Source organism: Dermacentor silvarum, chromosome 1 (assembly GCF_013339745.2).
Source record: "Dermacentor silvarum isolate Dsil-2018 chromosome 1, BIME_Dsil_1.4, whole genome shotgun sequence".
In the NCBI taxonomy this organism is placed as follows: domain Eukaryota; kingdom Metazoa; phylum Arthropoda; class Arachnida; order Ixodida; family Ixodidae; genus Dermacentor; species Dermacentor silvarum.
The window spans coordinates 180,173,717-180,195,321 of NC_051154.1; the positions used below are offsets into that span (position 1 = coordinate 180,173,717).

Below are 21,605 nucleotides of genomic sequence, written 5' to 3' on the forward strand. Positions count from 1 at the left end.
ATGCAGCATACGGCGACGATGTTATCAGTCTTGGACTTCATACGAAACATCACGGCGACGCCAACGGCAGAAATGCGCCTGGTGTGTCCATATAATTGCTATCGCAATAGTAAGTTGAGTCGTATAGGTGGTGGTGGTTGGTGGCAGTGAGGGTAAGATGTATCAGCAGGCGAAGAGCGAATTGATGTCCTGCTGATTACTTCAAGTGGTAAGAAAAATGGGGAAAAAAATGTACATGAGTAGGCACAGGTGTCAATCCTGGGGCCTCATTTTCCCAGCATGTGACCATGGCGATAGACGTTTGGTCTTGCGCCAAGTGGTTGGCATTTGTAAGGAGGTAGAGAATATTCATCTGTAACGACGTAATGTGGAAGAGGTGTTGCATGCAATGTCGTCGACCGACAGCACTGGACTGCCATCAAGTAACTTAACACCAAATTGACTCACGTGCATAAGGACCAGCCAATGGATTATGCATGGCCAGTAGATATTCTTTTTTTTTTTTCCATTGTTATTTTTCATTAATGTCATGTGCGGGGTGGAACATTCTGGCCACCCTGTTATGTGGAGTGGGCAACACGTTCTCGGGACAATAGTACAGAAGTCAGTGTTTCTCTTTTGTAATGCACAATTCTTTGTCTTCCGACCCTTAGCTATTTTGCTGTCAGGAAGCTCTCCGGGCCCTTGCCTCCACCAGGAAAATGAAAACTCTACGCCTATGAACACTCTTTGTCTTCAGCCAACTGCCACTGCCTCTACTATACACTTGATAAGTTTTTACATTAGTAGGCTGCATTTTTGCCACCGGCATGTTGCAATGAGAGAAATGTAGCTCATTATTCGCGGATAAAATGTCGTTCACTGCCTTGAAGTGACATCGTTGCTACTGTCAGGTTGTGTTTGATCTGGAGCACCTCTGGACACTACGGTGAAAAGACTGATAATGAGTTTGTTGCTCAAATTCCTAGACAACACTAGTTGTAGCGCCTGTGTGCAGCTATGACATTCATCAGCTATGACATGGTGAAAAGACTGATAATGAGTTTGATCTAAGGCACATGCCAACACACTTCCAACAAGCTAAATCTGCCTGTGTATTTCATCCATCCTCACCATCAAAAAGACGTTTGTTTTCACAGAACAGTCAAAATTACAGAACCTTCAAGGCCTTGCAAAAGACATTTTCAAGTTTGTATTTTATACAAGTTCGAGGACCTGTAAAGAATCTGCATTTGACTTTTTTTTTCTGGCATGCAATCCTTAACAACACATTTTCTGCATTACTTAAACTGAGAGACAGCAGTTGCAGTAAAGAATATTTATAATTTATTCAAAGGGGCAAGTGATCCAACTGAATTCTGCAAGATCTGCTTGTAATTCACATAGGAAGGAAAATGGAAACCCTCCATGAATCTGAACCTTTATATTTTGGGCTATAAAACATATCTGTAAACACAGTACGATCTGGCTATTCAAGAACGTGCAATTTCATTGCAGACCAAAGAACTTGTAGCATATGGTGACACTAACTACAATGCCACAATGCAAAAATCTATTATTTTTCATTTGACACCATAAAAAATTCAGCTGGAAAAGATTATTTCTTCACACACTAGAAAACCTAAAATTTCTCAACTTTGAAAAGTCACACATTCTCACAACGCAAATCAAGATTGCTGGTGACATGACCACCACAGTGACTGGCTTCTGGCATCTGATCAAGTGCAAAGCATCTCGAACAGCTGGTTTAATTTGTGCTAAAACAATTAACATCTCACACACATCTTGTTTATCGTTCAGGCTGATGGCTACAATATGTACACGAGACTATGTAAAAAAAAAGGGGGGGGGGGGGCGCACCAGGGCACAAAGAAACAAACACACCCAGAACTTGTGCGGTACTTGAGAAGCAACATGCTTGCTTGTCCATCTTCAGTGCCCCCATCAATATGATGCAAGCAAACCCCAATACATACATATGTACAAGGAACCACCCTGTGAGGTACTCCTTTCAACAAAGCCCTCACGCAGGAGAAAATCAAAATCACAAGTCCCATAATAAGTCAAACGCACACCCCAGGCATCTTGGAAGTGATTACACAAGAAACAGCAGTTTTCTCTCACACACACACACACACACATGACAATACCCCCAAAGCAAGCATAAATGACTACTCATAAGCTAAAACAAACTGTGCATATAAATACATGGTGATTATCAGTGTCAAATTATTGGCGCTTCCAACACCAACAGCAAGAGGAGAGAAGATTTTTCTAGTCATTCACGATGAAGTGGTCTACATTCTTTACATAAAACATCCTGTTCTAAGCAAAATTCTAGTTCTGGTTTATTTCCTACACTTTTTTAAAGCTGAGCCTTTGCACAAAGAAAATGGAAGCAAGTGTGGTAACAGAAAGGCATGTCATAAAAGAAAAAAAGAAAAAGTGATTCTCCTTCTTGTCGACAGAGAGTGATGAAAGTTTACACAGACACACATGCACACACTTTCAGGCACCAGTCTCTGAACTAGAAAGAGAAAAACCAAGGTCAGGTCCTCTCCTCAGTCAATCTTGACTGTTGAATAGATCTTTCGCACAAATGCATTAGTCCCAATGAAGCCAAAGGTGCCTGCGAGAAAATAAACCAAGTACACAGTCAGCCACAGCGATTGCTTAGCTAAATTTTTATTGCTTGTAACTTACTCTAAAATATTCACTACAGTAGTATATACAGACAACTCCTGTTAATTTGACCCTTGTGGGAAAAGTTTTGTTTGAATTAACAAGCGGCAGCAAAATGAATGGATTCTAATCTTTTTTATTGCTTGAAGTAGTCTGTCGTCATCGATAGACTACTTCAATGTATTATTACAATAACTATGCATGTCGTTTTCGGTCAGTGGCCTCGAGGTCTCAACACTATTGTCAGTGCCAACAAAATCATCAAAAGAGACATCGCCCAGGGTACTGCTGTCACTATCATCGCCTAGGAAATTAGTAGCTATGTCTGCTAAATTTCTTGTGTTTTCAAGCTTTTAGTGACCACTGCACGCATGACGGGGTGCTGGCAGGGGTCTGATTAAACGAAGCAACATGCTTTCGTACTTGAACTAAACAAGTTTTCCTTTCATAGCCCCCAATGAATGGTTTCTCGCCAGGACTTTCCAGTGCATTCAAATTAAGCGAGAAGTTGAATTAACGGGAGTCGACTGTACAAAGTTTGAACCGACCATCTCAAACCAAATGTGCAACAATTTCAATTAGGGAGCTTTAATGTGTACAAAAACAACCATATGTGGGACTTCCCAAAGAGAGAGTTTTCTTGTATGACATGACTATGGCATAAGCGACTACCTCTGACAAATATGAACTCATGGCCTGTTTTGGCCAAACACTCATTAAAACAAGGCTATTCACGAAGTCAGATCAAGTGCCTCCACGTGTTAATGGTACAAGTGGCTCTTCACAACAGATGGTGCAAAAAGAAAAACCCTGATGCCTTGAACACGTATTCTAAAGTGTATGTACAACTCTCAAGTGAAGATTGCACCTCTCAGTTTAACCGGTGTAACCTGTGAATGATTTTTCATTTTTTCACATGGCTCCCATATTCTGAACAAAGGTGGAAAGTTGGGTGAGTTGGCACATAGTCAGGATGATGAGTACAGTGCGACAAACACAAGGGTGAATGAAGAGCATAACCCTCAAGATGCGATATCTGATCTTAGTCTATTTTTCATGCTGTACCCATCATTATCACTCCCATATTGCAAGTTTTCCCTGCTCTAGCACATGCACCACAGCATTCAAACACTTGTTGAAGCCTTCATCATAGACTATGATGTTCCACTAAATATCCAGATAATACATGGCCCCTTTATGGTCACACAGGGCATTTGCCATTCTTGCACACTGATGAAGCGACAATGAAATGCTAGGCCACTTGACATGTCTAAATCAGGGGTGTGTAAATACCCAATAGTAGTAGATTTCAAATCGAATATCAAATTGAATCAAGACAACAAAATCGAATATCAAAACAAATATCAACATTTTTCACCAAATTTGATGCAGTGATCAGTCCCGAGATCACGTGTGCAGGTGAGATTGCCAACTGTTGAAACAGCCTGAAGTTTGTCGCCACGTATCCGACATGACCTGCGTGCCTAGCGGTGGCTAAAAGGCCCAATCTTCGATCATGCTCTCGCACTTTACGAAATACGCGTTGCTTTTGTTGCTGTTTCCTCTGTCCGCATCACATTATCATTTGGAATGGTCCTGTTGACCTGAACTAATCCTGTATCGACAGAGGCGGCACTGCCCGATGCGTGTGCGATCCCCGCATCGCGCCACGGCGGAGAGCGCTCACAGTGACAAAGTCCAGGGTGGCCCGTCCATGGCGTATTCGGCACGCCTTTTATGCCAAAAATGAAGTGAAATGCTTGCTTAGGTGGCATAGAGCACGAGAGGCTGCACGACATATGCGACATGTGGCACTGCATGGGTCTTTACACCGAATATATCGAATATTTGAAAAATCAAATACACAGTTGATATTCGATTCGTGAATCGAATTATTCGAACGTTCACTATTCGATTCGATTTGGTGATATTCAAATATTCACACACCACTAGTCTAAATACATACAAGTCTTTTTAACAATGCCTTTTTCCAGTAAACTCTATAGGTAAAAAATCAAGCCACACAGCTTACAACAAGGAACACCACTCACCACACAACACTCCAAGGGCAAAGCTGAACAGAGCCATGTAACCAAAATAAAATACAGTCTGAAACAAGCCATACATCCTGAAGGAGAGAAAAAAAGAAGACATTGTAACTGTGCACTATTACCAAATACGTTCACACTTCCACTGCAAATATCAAACAAAATGATGTCCCCTGCTCTGTCATACTATTTTTCTATTATAAAACACAGACACACAGGCTATGTGGAGGAATGCTATCATTTTAACACTGGTATTGCTGGGTCTTGGTATAAAAAAAGAAACTTGGCTCCTTTCCATCCTTGCATTCAGAGTGGATTCCACTTAGTGAAAAAGATTTGCAATGCTGTACCAAAACTAGAGCATGTCAACATTAGTCATAGGTGGACTAATTCAGGGAGCTCAAATGCGTCTGACCAGGTGAAGTATTAGTCACATACGATTAAAATTGTTTTTGAGCCCACATAGCTATATGCGAAGCTGACTGAGTACACATGATTACGATTGAACCTGAGTCTGCATCCACAAGTGGAGTCTGTTGGGACCAGTAAGCCTGAGTGAGGACATGTTAATAAGAGAATCGTGTCAACTAAATTAAATTTTACAGATCTGAGAAGCCAGGTTATAAGAAAATTATGCAGGCACACTTCTGCGAAATGTGAATTTTAGCAGAAGCCTACATGCAATGTATACAATGGTTCGCATAGAGTGTGCTCTCTAGGCCTAGAATATCCAGGTTTCCTTCCCTGTGACATAGTTCGTGAGCATGTGTACTCACTACAAAGCTAAACATCATGATGCCCAACTTTTGACAAACTGGTTTGATGTTAATTAAAGTCGGATACATCGTTTAAGAGTCCGCACTAAATCCCATTGCTCTAGTAGCTTAATTTTCAATTACTCCTACAACGTGTAACTAAGGTTCCGAACAAAAGCTATTGTTGCAAAATTATCAGAAAATTTCGTCTCACTTTGGGTTATATAGTCCTAGGAGGGTTGAGGCGGCAACCACATGCATGTGATATTGAAGCGACAGCGACAGGCAGACCCTGTCGCGCTGTCGTGTCACTGTGTGGAGCAACCACATCAACGCGACATCTTGAAATAAAGTAGCAATAAATTTACATTGTTGTCATAATAAATGCAATCGTACGCACATAAACTGTAAACTTACCACGAGAAAAATGTTCAAACCAAGGTGCATTAGATCTACTAGTACCGTATTTTCCGGTGTACAAGACAAGGCGTACCCTTGCATACAACCCCACCTTCCTAAAAACAACCACTTTTGCAGAAAAGTTAATATATAAGTCGCACCTTCGTATGATATGCACGCATTTCATGTATTGTGGTTTCGCACTTTCGCACACAGGTATCCTTGTCATGAAATGCCGTACTTATCCGATTCTGATGCGATAAGCTACTACGTACGCACCACTGATGAACTGGAGATGTTGGCCAACCAAGACATGAGGCAGCCGATATAAAAGGTGAGCTACGGGTGATATCGGGCGAGCACCTTGCTCTCCGAATGTTCACTTGCACTCTTGTTATCTCTCGTGCTGGGCCGGTGCCACACTTTCCTCAGTGGGTGTCAGCATGGCAAGGCAGGAGAGCAAATTGTACATCACCTACTCAGTGACGTGGGAGCCACAAAAAACGTTAGAAAAACCAGATGCTTGCGCGGTCTCACACCATCGGCAAAATAATGGAGGAAGGGCAGAAAGCGTGCTGCGCTTAGGCGCGTATGACCTATTTCGCACCGTCTGCGCATGCATAGGCATGTAGAACGCTAGTTTGTGCGTGTCCGGCAAGCACGCGTGCTCCGAGTGCTGACATGTAACACCTGCCATCTTCAGTAAATTCCATATATAAGTTGCACCGTTCTGAAGTGCACCGACCAAAATTCAGGAAAAATGTACCATGCCTTATACACTAGAAAATACGGCATATGCTGTCATCGCCAGTGGAAATCTGTTTTATGCCACCAGTGTGAAACGGCGTGGCACCATCTGGTGAGCAAAACTGAAAACACTTTTGGGGCTCTCGGTGGCATCGCCGTGTGGACTTCCGGGCGACGACAAGGAAAATTTTCTGGCTGGCCAAAAACTGGTGACACGACAACGACGGATCGCCCTGCTTGACGCCGAAACCTGTCGCCGTCGCTCGAAAATCACATGCATGTGGTTGGGCTTTAAAGGTGCGAAATTGTGGAGCTTTTTTTAATATTTCACAGTCTTTGTTTATAAAAGATTTATAAACGGAGTGATTATTTCTAAGTTTTACGATATTTAAAAATCGCCTGTTGCAGATAACATAATTCTAGTCCTTGAGCTGGATTATTTACAGAGGCGGACATTAGTTGCATGAGAAATCGAAACACACATTTAACTAATTAACAAAAATTCACTAATTTACTTCTTAATCAGTTACTTTACGGCAAATATGGCAATTTACGAATTGTAGCCAGTGAGCTTGCTAGGCATATCTGCTTCGAATGAATTTCTAGAATGACAGCAGTTTGGAGATATGTACCATCAAACTACCCCTAAATATGCACTGTTGTTCCATTTACTTTTTTTAACAAACCACTCTTTTATGCATTGAAGCACAAAAGTAACTGGAACGCCCATGTATTTGATCCCACACTTTGGAAAATATCTCGAAGCTGGTGTCATTCTAGAAATTCATTTCAAGTAAATACGTCTTGCAAACTCACTGGCTATAGTTCTTGAATTGCAAAATGTGCCGTAAGTTAATCATTTAAGAAGTTAATTTTCGTTGATTAGTTGAATATGTGTTTTGATTTCTCACGCTAGTAATGTCCGTCTCTTCGAATAATCCTGCTCAACGACAAGACTTATGCCATCTACCACAGGCGATCTTTAACATTTCACAGAACTTAAAAATGATCACACCATATATAAGACCACTAAATTTGCATTTGCACCAAGAATTGAAATATTCAGTTTTTTTCCCTTCTCAACGCTCTCAATCCCTATTGGGCCACCACTGAGTTCTATGACTGTAGGGGGCTGTGCTCTTTTGAAACACGTAGACACTTCCAGCATTGGGGGTAAGAAGACGCTGCGGCAACCTGTCGCGTTGCCATAGAAAGCCCAGTGTGTGAGCTACTCTCGCACATGGTCAGTCACCCACCGCAGGCTGTGGCCTTTGGCTTTGTGAAAAAAGAGTGCCACTTTACAACCGAAGTTCAGCACATGCTGAACTTCGGAGACATTTACAGATGCATATGTGCCCACTAGAAATGGCGACCAACATGCCTTAAATATGGCTGTTGAAAACGGTTTGAAAATGCAAAGCTGAATGTCCCAGGAAATCGTATGATGACGCAAAGCCTCACGTGGTGGCAAACCGTAGTCCTGTGACACCATCTGTGCCTTAAAGTTACTCTTCCTTTGCATTCAGTGCCCAAAATTTGTTGCTTCATTTCATCAGCCTTTGCACATGTCTTATTGCACCCTTGATGCCATTGCTTGAGCTCAGACAGCTTTTATAAAAAAAATGATAGTAGTGACATTGCCCTAAGCCTTTTTCCCATGCAGCGAATGTAGCTTCAAAACAGTGGGGACAGATACACTGCTTTTAACTAGGCTATCATCACAAGCCCACCTAAAAATACAAATTCCCGCTTTTTTAGCGGGCAGATGTGGCTAAAAGTATGTGGCACCTTCTTCAATAGTTGAGAGGCCCAAATTGCATGGTACTCAAAACACCTTTTTTGGCCATAGATTGTGATACCTCCCATCGAGTCCCTTTAAGAACATGTTGCTGGGTTAGTTGGTCCGTTGCTAACACACTAACTAGTGCAGCAGTATTTCATTAGTGAGTCGGTTATTCCATGAATCTGCATAAGCTAGAGTGAGTGTAAAACACTAAAAGTCTGATCTTGGCAAGTCTGAACGAGTCCTAGCAAAACATTTTTGCGAGTGAATCTGCATGAATACTGTTTATTTGTCGGATTAAGGGGAGATGCTCCTCAGAAACATTTCTTTTTAATTAATGATGCTGGGCGAATGAAAATTGTACCACGTATAGAGCTTTATTTCTTCATTCGAAATCTACTTTTAGTTTTAGGATATCTCGATGCTTTCATGTCCTAAGAGCCATGCATAAGTGAGAAGCAGTGCATGTTTGTGCAGCTGCTGGACTTAGCAGTTAGCATGATAGAGCAGTGCAAAATATTTTTCTTATCCCTAACACTCCACTGAGTGCTAATAAGCAAGATAATGTGATTCCCTTTACAGGCAACATTTTAAGAGAATTTCGTATCTGGTGCTTCATATTCAGTGGCTGGTGCCCGAGTACATTAAAATTTTCATCCTTTAAAAAAATGAAATGATTGCATTAAATCCTAGATAAGTGCATTCTACATATCCTAAAAATTACGCCCATCAAATGTGGTCTTGATTGGACCACAATAAATACATAAAATGTTGTACACAAACGCCTTGTTTTGCCCAAAATGTGAAGTTGAGAAAATTCAAATTAAAAGTTATAAAAGTTGTTTACTTCTGTTAATTATTATTATTACTTCCCGGGGAGATTATGATGCGGCAAAGCTAACCTTGGAGAAAAAGCTTAGGCCTACCACCTTGCACGAGCCCAATGGCATGCGACACCACGGTTTGACACATCGCACGCTTGAAAATGTGTCATATCTGTGCCTTTTCTTGCCACCTCGAGTGCTTTAACCGAGCTTATTATACTTTTCCCAATCATTTCTGGCTCCGATTTCTTCATATGTGAAATAGGAGAGATCAATGTTGCTGAAACAACTAATAACACAAAACCTATTTCTTTAATGAAAATCGCCATTTTTTGACCCGCCTCTCCCCTTAACGTTAGCATAGATGAGCATTTTGCTGACCTATGCCATTACCATATGCCAAAGGAAATGCTTGTTACCAAAGCATAACAGAAACTACATAACATGTTGCATGCACAATTCCAAGCTTTCAATGACCAGATAACTGGCAACATAAATCTGCCAACAAACGAAGGTTCATAAACATAAATCAAATTACTCACTTTGTTTTAAAGAAATAATAATAGAATGAGTACAGATAGACATAGCCTGCAGTGGAACCACCAGCCAGGAAACTTGTCCACTGCCTGCAATATAAGAAAACATGTCATATATAAGGCCTGCAAAAAATTTATTCATGTAACAGCGTACCATCTGTAGTCTTCAGCATTCAGCAGGAAGTATGTGCAGACTATGGTAACACAAATGGTCACAATGGTCAGGATTAGGAACACCAGCAGCATGAAGCCATACACATAGTAGATCTTGTAGGCCCAGAAGGATGTGAAGATGAAGTACCTGTAGGTGAAAATAAACATGCATACTTAGTGAACAGTTTTGTTAAATGCAAATGAAATGAATGAGCCCAACATCCAGGTAGTAGTGGATGGATATACAGTCAAACCTTGATTTAACAAAATCCACGATGTAACAAACTATTTTCATTTTGCAATCTTCTTTCCATCGAAAACTATGTAGAAATTTTTTTTCGCACTTTAACAAAGTAAGTTCGTGACACGGTTTCAATTGAACAAAGTTTTCGGCCATTTCAAGCATGTACTTGGAGCCTCTCTAACAAAGGTAATGTCGGCCAAGGCAGAAGTCATTATTTGCATGTGGTACTTCCACATGAAAAGTTTGAGCGGCAAAAACGCTGCCGTGCGAACAGGATAATTGTGTTCCTCAAAGTGCACACGCGTGCAGGTGCGCGGTATGCAGTATATACTGTTGCACTACCTGTCGCGTGGGTAAAGAACTTGCAGAAGCCGCTGGGTGTCCAGTAGCTCGGAGTAAGAGTAGCCAATTTCGCAGGCCTGCGAAGGCTGCTCGGAGTAACAGTTGCCAATCTCAAAGGACATGCTTTTGTGGGTTACAGGCGCCGAGAGCGATATTTATTGCTGGAAACATGTATTGTCTATTCATTTTTATTCATCTATTCATTTTTGTGTGATTACGCTTTCAACTTTACCGTAATAATGGTGTCAGACTTGTACAAGCTTTAATGACTACAAAATGCAAAATACTGATGGGTACAACTGTTTTGTTTTAAATTGCCAAAACAGACGTGGTGGAGGCATTGCTATTTATGTAGGAGTATTCCGTCAATCTGAAAGATCAGATTTTAGTGCTGCAACTCCCAACTACAAGATCCTGACATTAAAAATTGGTAACGAGGTTGTCTATCGTCTACCTAAAGGAAACGCTGAACTCTGTTTGAACTTCTTCAATAAGCTTTTGGATGATGCTTTGGTAAACAAATTTCATTTTACATGTGGCGGAGATTTTAACATCATCAATGTATCAGAAGACAAAGACCGTACATGACTTAACGACAAGGCTTTACTAGCATAATTACAACACCAACAAGGGTTACGCCCACAACCTCATCTGATCTTGATTTGCTTATTACGAACGTCAACACTAGTACAGTCGAACCTCGTTAAACCGTACCCGCTTAAGCCGCAGTTTCTTATTAAACGTAGTTGAGACGAATCCCCGACTCGGCTACGCTTTAATTTAATGTGTTTGGTAACTGCTTAAGCCGTAGCGGTACATCATGTACCTGTCGGCTAATGCGTACTATTCACTTATCGAATCCCCATCATACTCCTCAGTTGCTGTCTCGCGCTCCTTCGGCCAACCGATTCTGCACGGAGCGCGCCAAGTGCGAGCTACGCGTTGTATGCGTATGCACGGATCTCCGTGGCCATTGCAGAGCCTAGGCTCCGGGCTGTGCCGCGCACAATCTCGGACTAGTAATCTGGGAGGCCACGGCGGAGCAACCTTGCGAGATCCCATTGTCTGCGAGTACTCTCGCGAGATCCTGCGTGACGCCGTTGCCAGCGTGCGGACGTGTGCTGAACTTCGCGACAAGACGTGGCGTGATTGCGACAGGACTGCCTGAACTTTGCGACAGTGATCTGCAGACGCGGTGTGATTGCGACAGGACCGCACAATGTTGAACAGGCAAGTGAAGCATCGCGTGATGAGCATCAAAGAAAAAAACTGTCAGCACTTCCACTGGGGTGGAGATGGAAGACCAGCGATGCTGTACTATGGTGGGAATTATGCATTTCCAATTATGACTATCAAGATGTGATGGTGTAATTGGTTAATTCAACTATTAAAGAATGAGAAATATATATGACCCGGTGGTTTCAATTTATTTAGTGACCAAAGGGACCATACCCTTATGGTTGCTACGGTGCACCGCCACAGGGTGTACGGCAAAGGTTGGCACGTTCTTCACGCCGTGCGCGTTCAGTGCTAACGCGGGCAAAACGCCGCTGCCGTCGACAACAGTTCTGCGCGTTTTGTGTGACCACACACAACCGCTGTCAAAACGCTGGCTACGTGACGCAACGGCTAAATGGCGTTGTCGACACTGTTAGGGGAGAGGCGGGCGAGAGCCCAGAGAGAGCCGGCGTTGGTCGGTGGCACAGGCAGCAGAGGCCGGCAGGGCTGCGCGCATGCGCCGCAGTGGGAGAGCGGGCACGCACACGCACAGACTAGGGTGCCACGATGCCCTCCTCGCCCACTGCTCACCTTCCACTGTGAAGCCGCGTTTGCTCCGCCATGCGTTTGCTCCACATGAAAGCGCGCATCCTTCGCCTTCGCGTGCTTTCACTCGCACATAAGTCGCATTTGATCTCAGCCGTGCGTTCACTCTCCGTGAAAGCACGCATCCCTCGTGCACTTTCGCTTGCACATACAGCATACGAGCAATGAGAGTTTTTTTCTATTGCCGGACGCGACCATCGAAGAGTGAGCCATTAACAGCTTCGCTGTAAAACTGGAGATAATCAATGCGATCCAATGTGGAGCAAAGAAGTCCGTGTTGGCATGGGAGAAAGGCCTGCCACTGAGTACTGTATGTGGCATCTGGACAGCGCGAGAGAAGGTGCTGAATGATGCACCATCCAACCTCAAGTGTTGCCGTTTAAGGGGCTCAAGTTACCCAGACGTCGAGGAGGCTTTGGTGCGTTGGCTGAAAATTGCGAGGGCTAAAAACTTGACTGTCACCAAAAAGGCGCTGTGCTTCGCCACACAGATGGGTCACGACAGTTTTTTTTTGCAGCAGTGGCTGGCTTGCTAGATTCAAGACGGGGTACAACTTAACCACAAAGGTTGTTTCCGGCGAAGGTGCAGTGGCAGAGAAAAGCGGTGCAGAGGACTGGGCCAGCGGCAAGATGCAACATATCTTGCGAGAGTATTACCCAGAAGACTTATTTAACATGGATGAATCGGCACTTTCGTTTAAGATGTTGGCAAACTGAACTAACTTTTAAAGAAGAAACGTGCACAGGCGGAAAACAAGCAAAGGACAGACTATCGGTCGCATATCGGCCGCTCCTCGTTATTGGCAAGGCCGCGAAGCCGAGATGCTTCAAGGGTGGTCGACTTCCGTCAGGCGTGTTCTATCGCAACAACACCAAAGCCTGGATGACCTCGAAGCTATTTGAGGAGTACGTGCGCCTACTGGACCATCGTTTACCGCTAGCGGAAGAAAAATTGTTATGGTGATTGATAACGTATCGGCTCGCGTGGAGCTGCAGAACCTTTCTGCTGTGAAGCTGGAGTTCCTGGCAGCAAACACAACTGCATTTTCACAACCCTTAGACCAAGGAATCATTCGGTCTCTGAAACACTTCTACTGGAAAAACATGCTGTGCAGGATGCTTCTTGCAATGGAAAGTGGGAAGACTTACAACATTGACATGCTGGGTGCGATCCATTTGCTGGCGTATTTCTGGCAGCAAGTAAAAGCCACAACTGTGAATAACTGTTTCGCGCATGCACAGTCCGTTGTGCCCGCCCAAGAAATCAACCCAAGCGAAGTGAATGCGGACAAAGAAACCACTGACGACAGTGACAAGGTGGTGGCGACGGAGTGCCGTTTTCGGCATTTTGCGATGTTGATAATGACGTCGAAACTTATGAAGATTTGTTAGACAGTGACAATGTTAACTTTTCTAGTACCAAGTTATGCAGCGCAAGTGATGGTGAGAACGACGACAACGCTGAGCTGGAAGATGTGCCGTGTCTGTCAGTTGGAGAAGCAGCACGAGCACTGGATGTGATGTGGCTGTTCACTGAAAAGAGGGTTAATGGACACATTGGCCTTCCACTTGGACGGCTTCAAAATTCAGGTTGTTGCTACGCGGCAAATGAAAGTGACGGATTTTTTGCGGCTTATTTAGACAAAATAAAGAAGTTTCTTGGTTTTCTTGCAAAACGCGTTTCATTCCACAGGCAGGTAAGTGCATATTTCTTACTTTCGGGAAAGCCGTAGTGCCACTTAGCACGTACTTTCTTCACGTCCCCGTCAAGTACGATTTAACGAGATTCCACTGTATCTCAAGTGCGGGCACACTATCAGTTGACATCAGTGACCACTGTCCTGTATTTATGACCTACTCTGCTCAAAACGAAATTTTATCTGAAAATTCGATTACATTTCAGTATTTCCAGATGCACTGAAGTCGCTTAAGCGTGACATTGCTGCATATAACTGGACCTCGATAATGAGAAAAAAAGACAGTAATATGACATATGCAGAGTTCATTGAGGCTTTTGTGTGTAATTATTGTGTTCATGTTCCTTTCAAAACTTCCAAGCGAACCAGAAAAATCTGAAAACCATGGGTCACCAAACAACACATAAAAACAATGAATAATAATAATAAAAAAAAAACCTTTACCACACATTTTTTCGCTTTCAAACACAGGAAGATTTTCAAGAAGTTGAAGCCTTAAGGAACAAGCTAAATGCTTACTTCAGCAAAGCTAGCGTATAACAATACTGTATTCTCTGACACAACCGCTGAACATCCTGATAAAATGTGCGTGTAAGGTGATAAAACAGCATTCTAGGCTGTCCGAGGAAAAACGCGCTGCCCGAAGTGAGAACTGCCGGCAACCGTGAGCTGAAGGGTGTAGAACTCGCGGGCCATTTCAACTCGCACTTTGTAAACGCTGCTGCACCAAATAAATGTGGTAGATTAGATTTAAGCTATATAAACATAGTAGTGTTAACAGTATATTTATTATACCTACTGATGAAGAGGAAGTTTACCTAGTTTCTATGAGCCTAAGCAACAGCAGACATTGATGTAAACAATATACAGGTTAAACCAGTGAAATACGTTTGATTTAATAGCACCAACTTTAGCTTACATATTTAACCTAGCTATCAAATCAGGAACGTTTCCTTCAGGTATGAAAAAGGCCAGCGTCTCTCCGTAACTTATAAATCTGAGTACAAAAGCACAATAATTAATTACAGGCCTATATCTGTTCTCCCAGTATTTTTGAAAGGTTTTGAAATGATTTTGTGTTCTCACCTATCAAGCTTTTTTTATCCCAATACAATGTTTTTACCGACCGTCAGTTTGGTTTTAGAAAAGGGCACTCTACAGAAATAGCATTACTGACGCTAAAAGAACATCTAGTGCAGAACATGGACAGCGGCCTCTACACTTTAGGCCTATTCATATACTTTAGTAAGGCTTTCAACAGCCTTGGTCATGACATCTTGGCAAAGAAGCTGTCATGGTATTGAATACGTGGTAATGCGCTCAGTTTACTGACATCATAACTAAAGGACAGAAAACGGTGCGTATGTATAGCTCAACACAAATCACCCCTGTTAATGATTGTTAGTGGAGTGCCGCAAGGAAGCGTACTGGGGCCCTTAATATTTAATGTTTTCATAAATGACATTGTAAATGTTGACCCAGCCGTGTGCTTCATTATATATGTGGATGATAGCTGCCTGGTTTTCTGGCTGTGATGAAAATGACTTGGTGTTGAAATGTAACCAACTCCTTGTCAAATTGCAATCAAGGTCGCAATCAAATAGTATTAAAACCAACCCAGTGAAATCTAAAGCTATTTTATTTAGACCTAGGAACATTATCTTTCAGCTCAAACATTTGCTTCAATTTTCTGGTACTGAAATTGAGCTGGTGAATGAACATAAAATTCTTGGTGTATACTTTTCAAGACATTTGAACTGGGAGTTTCTTGTAAACCGCCTCAGATCTAAGTTATCCGCCACTGCGGGTATGCTATCTGCTTGCCGTACGATAATGCCCACTAAAACTAAAATCCAGTAATATTTCGCCTCATTTTCATCCCATTTAGGTTACTGTAATCTTGTATGATCTACAACAAAGAAGGAAAAAAAATGAAGAAGAAGAAAAAGTAGAACAACACAGTTATACAGAAAAGAATGCTGCGATACATTACAGACATCAACTGTAGATCATCAACAAGTACCGTAAAAACCCGCGTATAATATGGACCTGCATATAATACGAGGTGTTATTTGGGGATAGCAATAACGAAAACAAAAATGTTTTCATCCACATATAATGCGAGTGAGGAAAATTCACAGAAAGCATTTATTCGCATTGCAGTTAACGTTCAGTCCTCGTCCGTTTCACTGGCACTGTCTCCCGATAGCCCCTTGTCGGAGATATGTTCCCACAGAAAGTAATCTTCAGTGCAGTCAAGTGTGTTGGCGATGCTGCATTTCTTAAAAGAGCGACTGACAAGCTCCTCTGGGATGCTGGCCCATGCATCCGCAATCCAGCTATAAAGCACCGCTGGAGAGGCCCGTTTCAGCTGTCCAGTAGCCGTTACTTGCGGGTCTTCCAACCTCATCCACTCTTGGCAGCAGCACTTGATCCGGTCTTTAAAAGGCTTCTTAATGCAAACGTCCCGCGGTTACAACTTGGATGTCATCCCAGCTGCGAACGCTGCCCTCGGTGACGCTGAAGTGCCGCCCTGCGGCACAATTTCTGATGGTCTCAGCAGCTATAATAACTTGCCTTTTAAAGGCAGCTAGGTACTGCTTTCGCGGTCCCAACATTGTGCGAGATAGACTAGCGAACGTGCCGATTCTTAGCGTGGTCAAAATGGCACCCGTTGAAAGCAACAGCTGCCTACCGACGCTACCGCAAAATGACGCATCCTCCACTACGAGTCTTGATGATGATAGCACTGAGAAAAAACGAAACCGAAACTGCAAATTTCAGGCTGAAAACTTAGCGAACTGCATATAATACACGGCAGAAATTTTACATGGTAAAATTTAGAAAAAAAAAAACTCGTATTGTACGCAGGTTTTTATGGTAATTTATTTCTGCAGCCTATCATTATTCGATTCACAAATTTTTATGAGTGGCATATTCTGAACTAGTTTTACTTTTCCTATGCTGAATGTAAAAATTTTCTGGCAAAGACAGCATCCTTGCAACCACATGTTAGTAATACTTTAACTCGAAATCCCAAACTCGGGTCTATTCCATGTGTTTTCGAACCCGGTACAATACCCAGTCTCTGAAACACAATCTGCAAGTTGTACTGAAGAAATATCAAGACATGAGAAAATTAAAAAACACTTAAGAACACATTTCGCTCAGCTATAGATTATCTTTTTCACTTATGTAAAATGTTGCTGCTTGAGTGTGCTATAAATGTATGCCCTCGTTCGATGCACTTCTTTGTAACCACTGTTTCCGCCAGCGCCAGACGTCATTTTTTATGCCGCATACACACATTATGTTTAAAAAAAAAAAAATTATGGGGTTTTACGTGCCAAAACCAGTTCTGATTATGAGGCACGCCGTAGTGGGGGACTCCGGAAATTTAGACCACCTGGGGTTCTTTAACGTGCACTGTGTTTAATGTGTTTAACACACATTATGTTTGTATGTTCTCATTGGATGTACAGTGGCATCTCGATGATACAAATTTTTCTGTGGTCCCGGCCGAGCCCCATTACTTTGCAACGTGCTAGAGAACGGTTGTTACGAATCGATTTTCGACCCGCGTCGGCTGATACAAATAAACACCGCCCCACTGACGGCCGCGAAAGAGAACAGCACGAAGTCACGCGCTTTCTTCTTTTCTCTTTTGGTGCGGAGGCCGCGACTGGGTGCGAAGAGTTTGAAGCGGTGGCGCTTTTGTTGCTTTTGTGCTTTTCCTCCTTTTACGCGTACCATCGGCCGGACGGAGTGGAGTGGCTGCTGTGCTTTGTGAGGATGCGCGACTCTCGCGCGTCTCCTGTAATCCGGCTTCACCGCGTAGCTAAGTGCCGACGGCGGTCGTGGTGGTTGCGGCGCATTGCGAGAGATTGCGCGAGGGTCGCGATGCTAACGCCACCAAACGGCGGGGTGACTTGGGAGAAAAAGGTCAACGGCGCTGCCTCTTTGGCTTGGGATCGGCGGCCAACACGTACGAACGCTTCGCGCGTGCGCCGGCCCGCTTCGCGCGACCGTCGCGCGAGGCAAGAGCAGGACACCGGTATGGACGAACACGGATCGTTCGAACGCGCCACCGTTTGCGTGACCGTACACGTGAACCACTAAGCGATGGTGTCATAGCATGGGGCGAACGTATTCGCTCACTATCGGGTCGCGGTGAGTCGGACTTCCTTGATTTGTCGCGCGCCCATGTGAATGTTCTATTGGTTGTAATTCGGCTAGTGTGCATTAGTGTATGAAAGGTGCAATAAATGCCCTTTTGATTGTTTGCACTACTGTGTTGTCGTTCCTTTGTCCCAAGAACCCGAGTGAGACCCCACATCTGGCTGCCCAACGTGGGGCTCTTGGGGCATCGGACGATAATTTTAACAGTTTTGCTCGGTTCGAGATGTTTCAACCGAAGCGTAGTCCTAGCGTGGATTTTGATCGCTAGTCTCGGCGGTGTGCTTTCTTGAGCGAGGCGACGGTTGCTGTAGCGTGTTTGAACTTTTAAACATGCTAATCCTTTTCGCGAGTGTTTTGAAGTACACTCGTCGGTACAAGAGCCACGTGGTCTGCATCCTGGGAGAGCGAGGCCTAGCGCCCGCGGAGCATTGGCAAGCCTGAAGCGAGTGAGTACGGAAGCCTCGTGGGTGGTCCGAATTTCATATGTAAATAGCTTCTTCTATATCTTTGACTTCAGAAGTCGCGGCTCAGGGAGCCGGGTGGCCGCGGGCCACGGGTGCCGCTACGGGCTGACTGGTATTGCGGCCTGGCACCGGGCGCTCCGACACCGTCTGGGACGGTGGGCGCCGTCAACTCGGATGCTGTGTGCACCGAGCAGGGTAGGACCACTTCACAGAGCTAACGTCTCCTCGCGGCTGCCTGTGGTGCCTATTTTGGGTGATGTTTTTTTTTTGGATGCCGGTTGTTGTCAAAGTAGCGACGCATTAGGCCTAAGGCTTTACAAAGCCGCCTGTCGCACGTTGAGGAACACAACCTGGTGGACCGTGGTGTTGAGGTGTCGCACATTGTTTCCGTCATTAGTCCGCCTCGCACGAATTGAAATTACTCGTTCGACTCAAGAAAGCAAGCTTTGTTCACGTGAACTTAGCATCTGAAATGCCGTCCGAAATTTCGCTAGCCGAATTGAACATCGTACCACGTGGGCGGTATGCCGAATTCCTCTCCCTTGCACTACTTTAGTGTTTGTCGAGTGCGTTGAGTGTACGCAGCGTGAGCGGAGTCACCCCTGGTTTGCTGTCACCTGCACATCGTCAGCGCTGCTGCCCCGGACTACAATCGAGCTACCCCAGGCGTTGCAGATGCCTGTGGCCAGTTCGGTGCAGCGATTTCGGCGGCTGGGAAAGGAGCCGGCAGTCACCAACGGCTACAGCGGCTCTCGCCGGCAAGGTGCGGCGGCGCGAGCGACGCTTGCTCGGGCCGACTTCTGCGTCGCCGTTTCCGGAGTCCTGTGCTGGAGTCGTGCCATCGAATCTGCAGAGCTGGTGCTGTGACCAACAGACGCCAGCAGTGAACCCCAGAGACGTTGTCGGTTTGCATGTTATGGAAAGCGTGTGGACATTTCCTCGGTGCGGCCACTGCTGCATGTACTACCTCTTGTTCGCGAAGCACGCGTTGATGTTAGACAGTGCCGACATGTTTCGCCGGAGTATGTATAGTGATTTAAGGTTGGGGGGATGTGGGGATGCGCAACTCTCGCGCGTCTCCTGTAATCCGGCTTCACCGCGTAGCTAAGTGCCGACGGCGGTCGTGGTGGTTGCGGCGCATTGCGAGAGATTGCGCGAGGGTCGCGATGCTAACGCCACCAAACGGCGGGGTGACTTGGGAGAAAAAGGTCAACGGCGCTGCCTCTTTGGCTTGGGATCGGCGGCCAACACGTACGAACGCTTCGCGCGTGCGCCGGCCCGCTTCGCGCGACCGTCGCGCGAGGCAAGAGCAGGACACCGGTATGGACGAACACAGATCGTTCGAACGCGCCACCGTTTGCATGACCGTACACGTGAACGACTAAGCGATGGTGTCATAGCATGGGGCGAACGTATTCGCTCGCTATTGGGTCGCGGTGAGTCGGACTTCCTTGATTTGTCGCGCGCCCATGTGAATGTTCTATTGGTTGTAATTCGGCTAGTGTGCATTAGTGTATGAAAGGTGAAATAAATGCCCTTTTGATTGTTTGCACTACTGTGTTGTCGTTCCTTTGTCCCAAGAGCCCGAGTGAGACCCCACAGCTTCGAGCCGCGTTCTTTGTGTTTGCGCCATTTTGCTTAGTCGCAGCGGGCTATGTCTACCGAGATGCGATCTCGGCTGATTCGGACGGCCGTACGCCGAGGTGCGGGAGCCTCCGTTGACGCGTCTTCCGTCGACTGCGTTATCAGTGCCGATGGCACAGGGCGATTGTCGGTTTCGCTGCCGGAGTCACATGGTGCAAGATAGCGCGGCACATAGGTAATCCACGGTGCAAGGTAGCACGGCACGTTCAGTCGGACGCTCCTCCGCTTCTCCCGCTAATCACCGTATTTTTCTTGCTGTAGCAGGCTTGCGCTTCCGTATTCCGAAGGCATGCTTCGTCCAAAATTTCTTCTCCAACGAGCGACGATCCATCACTAACCTGGGAGCTCTCAGTAATCCGAATTCTGAATGTCAAGTGAAGACGCCGGCGTGGTTTATGAAGCAGACAACTGCGGTTGTCGTTGCCATCTTGCCCCTGTCACAGCAGCAACCAATGGAGAGACGCCTTTCAGCACGGCAGCCAATCGGAGGCCCACTTTCATCGGAGAACCCGTGTGACTACCTATCGCAGACCCGCGCTTCTTTTGTGTTTGTGCGTTTGTTACAAGATGGCGACTACGGACGAATTGAGAAGCGGAACGGCGAAACTTTGAGCTTTCGAACGATACCAAGATGGCGGCGCTCGGTGGTGGGAAATATGAGATATGTCTCCGTGAACTGCGGTGATTTTGCGCGATTTAAAGCTGTTTTCTCGCCCTGCGCACTGACGAATTAATCTTTTTTTGGGCACTTTTAGTGTGTTTTCAGCCAAACCATTTTGATACAGCGCAGATTACACGTTGCAGATACCGAAACGCTTGGTTTTCAAAAATCGATTTTTCTCGCGATTTTTGCGATCTGATCTCCGCGTCCTCCCTTAATTTGGCTACTTTTAATTGCGTTTTGATGATACAAATTTCGGCTAATACGAAGATTTTTCGTGATCCCGTGAGATTCGTATCATCGAGATTCCACTCTAATTTTTTTTGTAACGAGTGTATTTTTTCTGTTACCATTAGACATTATTTTTTCTTTGAAACTGGTGAATCAAAATGATGCATTTGCTATTTCTTTGTTGTGTTTCTTAATCAATGTGTAAATTTTTGTGGTAAAAACACTGTGTTTATTTGGTTATGAGTTTGTGCTTTATGTGGTAATTGTTTCAAATTGCAATGCTTTTCTTGTTGCTGCTTCAATGTACCATGGCTCCTAGCCCTTTGTCAAGCTGCTGAATGCAGCTTTTAGCCCAGGAGTCATCCAGATGTTTTAAAAATTATGGGGTTTTAC

At 44.6% G+C, this 21,605-nt stretch overlaps 1 protein-coding gene across 2 annotated transcripts in view; it reads right to left on the reverse strand.

The window, feature by feature from the left end:
- Positions 1-1,303: 1,303 nt before the first annotated feature.
- The window catches only part of LOC119436476 (transmembrane 9 superfamily member 3-like), a 96,855-nt gene continuing 76,553 nt past the window's right edge, over positions 1,304-21,605 (reverse strand). For both annotated transcript variants that reach the window (XM_037703326.2, XM_037703325.2), the window contains exons 11-14: positions 9,929-10,075; positions 9,781-9,864; positions 4,734-4,810; positions 1,304-2,629 (exon numbers count right to left, since the gene is read on the reverse strand). In XM_037703326.2, coding sequence (XP_037559254.1) covers positions 2,562-2,629; positions 4,734-4,810; positions 9,781-9,864; positions 9,929-10,075 — 376 coding nt within the window. In that variant the 3' untranslated portion in view covers positions 1,304-2,561. The remainder of the gene's footprint in view (positions 2,630-4,733; positions 4,811-9,780; positions 9,865-9,928; positions 10,076-21,605) is intronic.